The 12,504-nt window shown below is 40.7% G+C and overlaps 1 protein-coding gene across 1 annotated transcript in view; it reads left to right on the forward strand.

The window, feature by feature from the left end:
- The window catches only part of shtd (anaphase promoting complex subunit 1), a 596,397-nt gene that overhangs the window by 110,501 nt on the left and 473,392 nt on the right, over positions 1-12,504 (forward strand). The window contains exon 12 of the mRNA XM_071673058.1: positions 4,978-5,112. Within this exon, the coding sequence (XP_071529159.1) occupies positions 4,978-5,112 (135 nt within the window). The remainder of the gene's footprint in view (positions 1-4,977; positions 5,113-12,504) is intronic.

Raw genomic sequence — 12,504 nt, forward strand, 5'->3', positions numbered from 1 at the left:
GAGTAGAATGGGGAAATCACTGCATTGGTGACAACTGCAATGGAATGGCTGGAGAGGAAACTATTCATAAGGTAACAGAGTGTGCAGTGAAGTATTTCAAAATACATTCAGGTTATTCCCCACCAGTGCTGCGCCTTTTTATGGAGTGATAGTGGACTTCAGAAATAAGCTCAAGACAAAGACAGATGCAATTCCTTCTGTAACTACCTCACAGTATGTTACCCACTCTAACTTATCATAGTACATTTTTGGAATATGCAGGTTATGATTAAATTAGAGTTCTTTAACCCTTTAATTACAATGAAAATAAGACTGGCAACATAGTGCTTTATTTAAGAGTGCTCTTCAATAACTGTTTCCACTGTTTTGTAGTATTCTTCTGGTAGGATTTCTGTGGGTGTTTATTTTTGTATATGGCTTTTGTGTTGATATTTGTGGTGTGTGAAGTGAATATCATGTGTGTCTTATGTGATACCTAGTTTTTTATCTTCATTCATGTTTGCTGTTTCTGGTATTTGAGAGGTGATGCCAGGAATAGATGAATAAATGGCCTCATATGCTCACATTCAGTCTCTAGCCATCTGTGACCAAGCCCCACAGATACTTCTGTGGTTTCCCCAAACCACTTTATATGCCTTGGTTCAGCCTATGGACAGCACATTGTTCCCTGTAAACAACATTGCTCCAGTTTGCTATGTCCATTGCATGCCTTGCATACTACTGCATGCTCAGGCCCCTAGCCTTCAGAGCATCTTTCACTCCATCTTGTCACCTCCTCCGCGATTTCCCCCTTTACCTTATTCCTTCCACTTCTGACTTATATACCCTCCTAGTAATCCTTTATTCATTCATTCTCTCCATATGTCCATATCTAATCAACACACCCTTTCAAACTTCTGCATAGATACTCTTCTTACTACTACACGTGTCTCTTACCCATTGATTTCTTATTATAATCAACTCTCCTCACACCACATATTTTCCTCAAACATTTCAGTTCCAACACATCCACCCTATCCTTTACAATTTATCTATGACCAATGCCATTCATCCATCCAGTACCAGTGGGACCACTGAAACTTCAAACATACCTACCTATCTTCACCCACCCTGTGGCTCATTTCAACTCTCATGGTTCCATTTTTTAGAATTTGTTTTTATGTGAGCTGAGATGGCACAGGCACCTAAAACTCTCTACTTCCTTCACATTCTCTCTGTTCAGACTCACATACCGAGAAACCTGTCTCTTTTCACTTCCCTCAACCTAATAATGTTGTTTTTGATTACATTTCATCACAACTTTCTCCTTTCAACACCCTCCCAAATTCAGATGCCAATTCCTGCAGTTTCTCACTTGAATTTATTATCAGTGTTGTATCATCAGCAAACAACAACTAACTCACCTCCCAGGCACACCCACCCCCAGTAGACTGCATACCTGCTCCTCTTTCCAAGACCCTCGCCTTCACCTACCTCATCCCACCCATCTATAAAGTAATTAAACAGCTATATTATCACACACACCTGGCACAGACCCACCTTTACCTCATACCACTCATGCTCCTCTTTACCAACTCATACACATGCCTCATTCTCTTGACAAAAACTCACTGCTAATATTTTTCTTCCCATACCAGATATTTGAAGCAGCTTCCATGAGCAGCGCTATCAACCCTATTATTTTGTTTTTCCAGTTCCATAATTGTCACATACTAATCCTTCTCTTTCTCTAACTATTTCTCAGACATTCTTTGAAGAAAACGCCTGATGCACACATCCTCTAGCACTTCTGAAACCCCACTGTTGTTTCCCAATCTGATCCTTTGTGCACGTTACCACCCTCTCAATCACTGTTCTTCCACACAACTTACCAGGTACACTCAACAGGCTTATACATCTGTAATTCGAACACCTACCTTTGTCCCCCTTGCCTTTATACAGAGGCACTATACCAATCCTTAGGCACCTCACCATGATCCATGCATTCTAGAAAATCCTAGATAACAAATCAACAGTACAGTCACCTTCTTCCTTAAGAAATTCAACTGTGATACAGTTCACTTCAGCTACCTTGCCACATTTCATCTTCTGCAAGGCTTTCAGTACCTCTTCTCATTTCAGCATGCCACTTGTCTTGACTTTCTCACGTTGCATACCTCCCCAACCCAGATACCCTACATCTGCCAGCCTATCATCAGGCATGCTCAACATTCCCTTAGAGTACTCATTCCATCTCATCTTCACCTCATCTCTGCATATTACCACTGTACCGTTTGTTCCCTTCACTGATGTTCCCATTCGTTCTCTTGTTTTTTCATGCTACTAACATTCTTCCAAAACATATTATTCTTCCTGAAGTTTACTTATGATCTCTTGCCCAGACTCTCATTTGCCTTCTTTTTCAGCTCCTGTACCTTTCTCTTTATCTCCTGTCACTTTCAATGTAAGTACTGCCCATAAACCTCTTTTCTCACTTTCAGTAGCAGCTTGACTTTGTTATCCTACCACTCAGTATCGTTTATCACCTACCCACCTCCCACTTTCCAAACACTCCTCTCACACATGCCAGCACTGCTTTCTTAAACACTTCCCATTCCTCACCTACTCCCTTAGCTTTATTTACTCTCACCTTAAGCCATTCTACACTCAGTCTCTCTTTTCATTTCTTCACACAAGCCTTTTCCAAACTCATTTGCTTTGACCACCCTCTGTTCACCTACATCATTTTTTCTCCAAAAACTTGGAAATCTTCACATTTACTAGCTAATGATCAGACATTCCATCGGCTGCCCATCTCATCACATTTGTACTCACAGACTTCTGCATGCTTATCAATTAGTACATATGTAATCCATTAAAGCCCAGTTTCTATCTTTCCTATTCCATGTACAATTATGTAAGTGCATCTTTTTATACCAAGTATTCCCAGGCGCTAGTCCTTTATAGCATGTAACTCCACATATGGTGGGGGAGGGGGCAAAAATCCTGGGAGCCTTGAAGAATGTGTGGAAGTCGAGAACATTATCTCCGAAAGCAAAAATGGCTATGTTTGAAGGAATAGTGGTTCCAACAATGTTGTATGGTTGCGAGGTGTGGGCTATGGATAGAGTTGTGCGCAGGAGGGAGGATGTGCTGGAAATGAGATGTTTGAGGACAATATGTGGTGTGAGGTGGTTTGATCGAGTAAGTAATGTAAGGGTAAGAGAGATGTGTGGAGATAAAAAGAGTGTGGTTGAGAGAGCAGAAGAGGGTGTTTTGAAATGGTTTGGGTACATGGAGAGAATGAGTGAGGAGAGATTGACCAAGAGGATATATGTGTCAGAGATGGAGGGAACAAGGAGAAGTGGGAGACCAAATGGGAGGTGGAAAGATGGAGTGAAAAAGATTTTGAGTGATCGGGGCCTGAACATACAGGAGGGTGAAAGGCGGGCAAGGAATAGAGTGAATTGGAGCGATGTGGTATACCGGGGTCGATGTGCTGTCAATGGATTGAATCAGGGCATGTGAAGCGTCTGGGGTAAACCATGGAAAGTTCTGTGGGTCCTGGATGTGGAAAGGGAGCTGTGGTTTCGGGCATTATTGCATGACAACTAGAGACTGAGTGTGAACGAATGGGGCCTTTGTTGTCCTTTCTTAGCGCTACCTCGCACACATGAGGGGGGAGGGGGATGTTATTCCATGTGTGGCGAGGTGGCGATGGGAATGAATAAAGGCAGACAGTGTGAATTGTGTGCATGTGTATATATGTATGTGTCTGTGTGTGTATGTATATTTGGCTGTGTGGATGTGTATGTATATACATGTGTATGGGGGTGGGTTGGGCCATTTCTTTTGTCTGTTTCCTTGCGCTACCTTGCAAACGCGAGAGACAGCGACAAAGCAAAATAATAATGTAATAAAAAAACTCCACAAGCTTTTCATCATTTCCATTCACATCACTGAATATTCCATGCCCCTCAGTTATACCCTCATTTGCCGCATTACTCACTTTTTCATTCAAATTACCCATCAGTAATATCCAATCACTTGCATCAGAGCTACCTATACACTCACTCAGCTGCTCCCAAAAGTCTTGCTCCTCTTTTTCCTCCTTTTTGTGGCCAGGTGTGTAAGCACTAATTATTGCCCACCTCTTGTGATATACTTTAATTTTTACCCATATCATTGTGGAGCTCACTGGAACTTTTTCACACATTTGCATAGCTTCTCCCTGAGCACTCACCCTTACCCTCACACTGTTCCCTGACTTTACCCTTAAGACATTCCCAAACCATTCTTCCCCCATGCTTAGTTTCTTTTAGAGCTAAAACATCCAGGTTTCTTTCCTCATATATCTTACCTATCTCTCTCTTCTTCTTGTTTTGGTTACATCCTAATACATTCAGACTCCCAAGACCTGAGTCTTCATGGAGGATTAACACTCCTCACTTGGCACCTTCTTTTGTTCCATCTTTTAGAAATTTAAATACAAGAAGGGGAGAGTTCCAAGAGCCCCTCTCCTGCTTTTATTAGTCACCTTTTGTGACATGCAGAGGCTAAATGGGAATTTTCTTTTTCCCCTGTCCCCTAGTACAGTGGGAGTTTTGTTGGATGGGAATAGCTAACCTTTCAGGGTGATGGGAGGGTAAAGGTTGAACTCATGCATGTTGGGGGCTAAGAGCATGATGATGGATTTCTATATGGATGCAGACTTTTCGTCTTAATGAGTTGGTGTTTGATGTTCCTTAGAAAGTGTCAAGATGGTATGATATTTGTGATCTGTAGGAATTGACAGGAATCTTGTAAGAAGGGATTGAAAAGATGTGGAGAGAGCACATTTATACAACCAAAGAGTGGATGTGTGTAAATGAAGCCATCATGATATGTTCCTGATGCTATCTCAGTGAGGTGGGAGAAATCAGTTAAGTATCAAAAAATTATTTGACTTTAAATTTACAAGTTTCTTACCATTATTTGATATGTTCTTTCCATCAACAGGAAGGTGATTGTGTAAACATTGATGTAACTGCTCCGGGAGCCACCTTAGCTTTGGGCATGATATATTTTAGGAGCAATAATAAGGCTATAGCAGAATGGATGGTCGCACCAAGCACACCCTATCTATTGGACCAGGTATGGAATTCTTTCCTACTGATAAAGCATATCAGAATAGTTCGTTTGAAGGTAGTCACTTTCCAAGTAGTTCTTATCTCGTTCTCGTTATATTTGTTTTCAGTTGACCTGATATTCATTCATGGCTAAATGCTGTAACATTTTCATTTTCACAGCTGACTGAAACAAAACTGATTGATTTTAAATGGATAATGCACACCTCCAAATGATTATTTACTCAGCTTATAAGCTATGGGTAGCCCACACTCTGCACACCATATAGATCTAGCAAGGAGGCAGACATAATTTTCTGTTCTTTCTTTTATCCATGAGATCTGAAAATTTTTCTCTTTCCCGTTATTTTTTATGAGAGTAGGGACAGAGAAATGATTTTTTCATGAAAGCTCAGAGTCAGATGTCAGAATGTTTTTATAGTAACCAAGATGAACAAAAGGGAGAGATAGGTTCTGTGCATGGGTACTTTCTTATGCACAAGTACTTATGATATTTTGTCAAGTGGCATGGCAAGCACATTGTACTTATTGCAGGAAACTTTAGAGTTAGGAAGATCAAATTGTGTGAGTTATGTGTTATAAAGTATTATGTTTGAGATGGAGAGATGATATGTTTGTGGACTGAGTGGGTGGGCAGATAGAAACGAGATCAGCCTTGGCCAAGGAATGAAACTTAACCACTGATTTTTTTCTTATTCATATTGGAGGCTCCAGTCACAGACTAAAAGTCCACATCAAGGTTGGGCCTTAATGAAAAATAGAGGTTAATGAATGGGAAAAAGGAGAGATTAGGGAAAGTATTTACAAATTTTGGAAGAAGGGAAAACTTGTCTTTAAAAATGTGCCAGATCATAGTTATTAGGTTAAACCTGAGAGGGTAGAGATCCATAGCTTCAAGGTATTGGAAAAGAAACAGGTACCATAATGGCCCACCCTTGAGTTGCTGGTGGCCACACCAGTAATCATGTAAGGCAGCAGTTTGCCAAGTATTATGTGGTTTAGCTAGTGTTGAGGGCACACAAGCAGCCATATCTTGGAAGAAAAAACCAAAGTAATACCTATAGAAGAGGTAAAATGAGCCTCCAATGTAGCATAGGGTAAGCAGTCAAGTTTTAAAGTTAGCTTAGGAGAGTTTATAAGTTGGACCACTTTTGACTCAATTCTGTCATGTAAGGATGCAGACTTAGAACCACCCGAGATGTAAAGGCAGTACTCCTTACAAGGATGGACCAATCCTTTGTATGAATGTAGCAATTGTTTGGAAGAATATATGTTTTGATATCTAAATAGGACTCCCAGTTTCTTAGAGGCAGACTTTGCTATTTCCATAATGTGGGGTTTCCAAGAAGGAGTGAATGCTGCAGTAATACCAAGTATTTTCATTGAGTCAAGAGGTTGAAGGACAGAACCATTGAAATAGAGAGGAAAGTCGTGTGGAATTTTTGATAGAGAGATTGGCAGGGAAAGGAAATGGGTCTTGGAGACATTAAACTAGGGATGGGGGAGAAAGAATACTCCCCATGCATTCCTCATGTGTCATAGAAGGCGACTAAAGGGGACAGGAGTGGGGGGCTAGAAGCCCTCCCCTCCTTGTATTTTAACTTTCTAAAAGGGGAAACAGAAGAAAGAGTCATGCGGGGAGTGCTCACTCTCCTCAGAGGCTCAGATTGGGGTGTCTAAATGTGTGTGGATGTAACCAAGATGAGAAAAAAGGAGTGATAGGTAGTATGTTTGAGGAAAGGAACCTGGATGTTTTGGCTCTGAGTGAAACGAAGCTCAAGGGTAAAGGGGAAGAGTGTTTTGGGAATGTCTTGGGAGTAAAGTCAGGGGTTAGTGAGAGGACAAGAGCAAGGGAAGGAGTAGCACTACTCCTGAAACAGGAGTGGCAGGAGTATGTGATAGAGTGTAAGAAAGTAAACTCTAGATTGATATGGGTAAAAGTTGATGGAGAGAGATGGGTGATTATTGGTGCATATGCACCTGGGCATGAGAAGAAAGATCATGAGAGGCAAGTGTTTTGGGAGTAGCTGAATGAGTGTGTTAGTGGTTTTGATGCATGAGACCAGGTTATAGTGATGGATGATTTGAATACAAAGTTGAGTAATGTGGCAGTTGAGGGAATAATTGGTATACATGGGGTGTTCAGTGTTGTAAATGGAAATGTTGAAGAGCTTGTAGATTTATGTGCTGAAAAAGGACTGGTGATTGGGAATACCTGGTTTAAAAAGAGAGATATACATAAGTATACTTATGTAAGTAGGAGAGATGGCCAGAGAGCGTTATTGGATTACGTGTTAATTGATAGGCACGCGAAAGAGAGACTTTTGGATGTTAGGGTACTGAGAGGTGCAACTGGAGGGATGTCTGATCATTATCTTGTGGAGGCAAAGGTGAAAATGTGTAGAGGTTTTCAGAAAAGAAGAATGTTGGGGTGAAGAGAGTGGTGAGAGTAAGTGAGCTTGGGAAGGAGACTTGTGTGAGGAAGTAGCAGGAGAGACTGAGAACAGAATGGAAAAAGGTGAGAACAAAGGAGGTAGGGGGAGTGGGGGAGGAATGGGATGTATTTAGAGAAGCAGTGATGGCTTGCGCAAAAGATGCTTGTGGCATGAGAAGCGGTAGAGGTGGGTTGATTAGAAAGGGTAGTGAGTGGTGGGATGAAGAAGTAAGATTATTAGTGAAAGAGAAGAGAGAGGCATTTGGACGATTTTTGCAGGGAAAAATGCAAATGAGTGGGAGATGTATAAAAGAAAGAGGCAGGAGGTCAAGAGAAAGGTGCAAGAGGTGAAAAAGTGGGCAAATGAGAGTTGGGGTGAGAGAGTATCATTAAATTTTAGGGAGAATAAAAAGATGTTTTGGAAGGAGGTAAATAAAGTGCATAAGACAAGGGAACAAATGGGAACCTCAGTGAAGAGGGCTAATGGGGAGGTGATAACAAGTAGTGGTGATGTGAGAAGGAGATGGAGTGAGTATTTTGAAGGTTTGTTGAATGTGTTTTATGATAGAGTGGCAGATATAGGGTGTTTTGGTCGAGGTGGTGTGCAAAGTGAGAGGGTTAGGGAAAATGATTTGGTAAACAGAGAAGAGGTAGTAAAAGCTTTGTGGAAGATGAAAGCCAGCAAGGCAGCAGGTTTGGATGGTATTGCAGTGGAATTTATAAAAAAAGGGGGTGACTGTATTGTTGACTGGTTGGTAAGGTTATTTAATGTATGTATGACTCACGGTGAGGTGCCTGAGGATTGGTGCATAGTGCCATTGTACAAAGGCAAAGGTGACAAAGGGGAGTGTTCAAATTACAGAGGTATAAGTTTGTTGAGTATTCTTGGGAAATTATATGGGAGGGTATTGATTGAGAGGGTGAAGGCAAGTACAGAGCATCAAATTGGGGAAGAGCAGTGTGGTTTCAAAAGTGGTAGAGGATGTGTGGATCAGGTGTTTGCTATGAAGAATGTTTGTGATAGATACTTAGAAAAGGAAATGGATTTGTATGTAGCATTTATGGATCTGGAGAAGGCATATGATAAGAGTTGATAGAGATGCTCTGTGGAAGGTATTAAGAATATATGGTGTGGGAGGCAAGTTGTTAGAAGCAGTGAAAAGTTTTTATGGAGGATGTAAGGTATGTGTACGTGTAGGAAGAGAGGAAAGTGATTGGATCTCAGTGAATGTAGGTTTGTGGCAGGGGTGTGTGATGTCTCCATGGTTGTTTGATTTGTTTATGGATGGGGTTGTTAGGGAGGTAAATGCAAGATTTTTGGAAAGAGGGACAAGTATGCAGTCTGTTGTGGATGAGAGAGCTTGGGAAGTGAGTCAGTTGTTGTTTGCTGATGATACAATGCTGGTGGCTGATTCATGTGAGAAACTGCAGAAGCTAATGACTGAGTTTGGTAAAGTGTGCGAAAGAAGAAAGTTGAGAGTAAATGTGAATAAGAGCAAGGTTATTAGGTACAGTAAGATTAAGGATTAAGTCAATTGGGAGGTGAGTTTGAATGGAGAAAAACTGGAGGAAGTGAAGTGTTTTAGATATCTGGGAGTGGATTTGGCAGCGGATAGAACCATGGAAGCGTAAGTGAATCATAGGGTGGGGAAGGGGGCAAAAATTCTGGGAGCCTTGAAGAATGTGTGGAAGTCGAGAACATTATCTCGGAAAGCAAAAATGGGTATGTTTGAAGGAATAGTGGTTCCAACAATGTTGTATGGCTGCGAGGTGTGGGCTATGGATAGAGTTGTGTGGAGGAGGGTAGATGTGCAGGAAATGAGATGTTTGAGGACAATATGTGGTGTGAGGTGGTTTGATTGAGTAAGTAATAATAGGGTAAGAGAGATGTGTGGTAATAAAAAGTGTGGTTGAGAGAGCAGAAGAGGGTGTTTTGAAATCGTTTGGTCACATGGAGAGAATGAGTGAGGAAAGATTGACAAGGAGGGTATATGTGTCAGAGGTGGAGGGAACGAGGAGAAGTGGGAGGCGAAACTGGAGGTGGAAAGATGGAGTGAAAAAGATTTTGAGTGATCGGTGCCTGAACATGCAGGGGGGTGAAAGGCATGCAAGGAATAGAGTGAATTGGAACGATGTGGTATACCGGGGTGGACGTGCTGTCAATGGATTGAACCAGGGCATGTGAAGCATCAGAGGTAAACCATGGAAAGTTGTGTGGGGCCTGGATGTGGAAAGGGAGTGTGTTTTCGGTGCATTATTACATGACAGCTAGAGACTGAGTGTGAACGAATGGGCCCTTTGTTGTCTTTTCCTAGCGCTACCTCGCACACATGAGGGGGGAGGGGGATGTTATTTCATGTGTGGCGAGGTGGCGATGGGAATGAATAAAGGCAGACAGTATGAATTATGTACATGTGTATATATGTATATGTCTGTGTGTGTATATATATGTATACGTTGAGATGTATAGGTATGTATATTTGCGTGTGTGGACGTGTATGTATATACATGTGTATGTGGGTGGGTTGGGCCATTCTTTCGTCTGTTTCCTTGCGCTACCTCGCTAACACGGGAGACAGCGACAAAGCAGATAAATAACATTTCTTCTATTCACCTGAGATATCCTGTCCAAGTTTGAGTTTACTGAAGAAGTTGTGTCAAGACAAGATGCAAATTGAGTGAGAGAAAAAGGAACAGAATTGAAGGACTTGGAGAATGCTCTGTTGAGTTGTCAGTGTATGAGTCCATTTGGTTATTTGTGGAAGAAAGGAAGTTGTTAATAAAAAAAATGAAAAAAGTGTATGAGACAGGACAGAACCTTGAGGGACACCACTGTTGATGGAAAAAGGGGGAGATGCTGATCCATCAACAACTGCATAGATCAGTCAGAGAGGAAGCTAAATATGTTGGAGCAAGGTGAAGGAGCTCTCTCTTAATATAAATAATGCAATTTTTTCTTGATACGTGGATCTCTCTCTATATTACGTAACATCACTTTGTCAAATTTGTTGGCCTCAATTATATAACATAAAGGTTTGAAATGACTGAGATGTGTACAGATTACATCATACATTTGTATCACATCCTTCCTTTTATGGCCATTCTGAGAGAGAGGGTCCTTGGCCTTCTTCCAGTTTCTATACAAATTCTTCATGTCACTTTGTCTTGTCTCTGACGTATGTTTTGTCCTTCCATAACTTGTAATGATATTGAAAATTTTTACTCATAATTTGTTTACACTTTATTAAACAAAATCTCTTATATTAACATACAATAATAAGACCTTCAAAACAATATAATGTACACTGGACCTCTCATTCCTCAAAGAAAACTGAATAGGATATGATGGATAACTGACATTTATTGGTAAATAGGGGAGGTAACTGTAACAATCAACACTCTTACATGCACTTTTTGTTGTATACTTGACAGATTTATTGCCCAATAATTGCTCTGTACATCTTTTGCACCTTTTCCCTTGAGTAAAGGAACAGTAATAGCTTTGGCATAAACCTCAGGCACAACCTTATGCCTCCATGTTAAATTGCATATATATGCATCCACTCTGTTGCATTTTCTCCTTCATGCTTTACCATTTCAGCTATGATCCCATCCACTCTAAGTGCCCTTCCTACCTTCAACCTCATTATTGCCCTTTTTATCTCAATTCGTCCTATAGGCCCCTGTATTTGTATCTTTTTCCTTCCATCCATCCTGCCCATGCATGTAACTCCTGCTGCCTCACCTTCACCTCATTCATTAGTTCTTCAAAATACTGTTTGCATCTTCTCTTCACTTCCTCTGTTTGATTCAACAATTTCCCTTTCTTACTTCTCACATTTATATTTCCACTTGTTCTTCTTTTCTCCTCTTTCCAGTAGAGTTTCTTAGTTTTCCCAAACTTTTCACTCAACTATCTTCCAGCATCTTCATCAACTTTTACTTTACTTTCCTGTATCAGCTTCATCACATTCCATCTATATAACTTATATTGCCTTTTTTCTTCTCTTCCATAACATGTATAATCTCATCTGTCCACCATGCATTTCCACTTTTATGTCTCACCTTCATGCATGTGTCTGGAAATTCTTCAACCTTTAACAGTCTTTCTCTAAAAATAAATACCTCATTCATGCATGTATCCCTGCATTTACTGCACTTATAACTAACTGACTGTCACCTTTCTTTCTTATGCCTTGCATTCTGTCTGATTTATCTCACTTGCCAACACTTTTACCTCTCTGCGCTTCCTTTTATTGTACCTCCACTTCTTTGTAATCCTTACCTCCATGATAACTGAAAAATAGTCAGTATCCAACAAATTCTCTCATATCCAGCATAACTTTCTCAACATTCCATCCACTGGCACATAGTCAGTCAAACCCTTTTGTTTTTTGCTTTTATCTTTTCTCATCCACATTTAGCTTTGGATCATTTTGTGCTGAAGAAAGTTGTTTGTAAGGAATGTACCCCTTTCACCACAGATATTCATAACTTCCATCATCAGTTACTCCATGCACTCCACATTTATCAACTATTTATTAATTTATTTATTTATAAGCTTTGCAGAAGATAAAAATCAGCAAGGCAATGGGTTTGGATGGTATTGCAGTGGAAATTATTAAAAAAGGGGGTGACTGTGTTGTTGACTGGTCGGTAAGGTTATTTAATGTATGTATGACTCACGGTAATTAGGTTATTAGGTACAGTAGGGTTGAGGGTCAAGTCAATTGGGAGGTGAGTTTGAATGGAGAAAAACTGGAGGAAGTGAAGTGTTTTAGATATCTGGGAGTGGATCTGTCAGCGGATGGAACCATGGAAGCGGAAGTGGATCATAGGGTGGGGGAGGGGGCGAAAATTTTGGGAGCCTTGAAAAATGTGTGGAAGTCGAGAACATTATCCCGGAAAGCAAAAATGGGTATGTTTGAAGGAATAGTAGTTCCAACAATGTTGTATGGTTGCGAG

Source organism: Panulirus ornatus, chromosome 18 (assembly GCF_036320965.1).
Source record: "Panulirus ornatus isolate Po-2019 chromosome 18, ASM3632096v1, whole genome shotgun sequence".
In the NCBI taxonomy this organism is placed as follows: domain Eukaryota; kingdom Metazoa; phylum Arthropoda; class Malacostraca; order Decapoda; family Palinuridae; genus Panulirus; species Panulirus ornatus.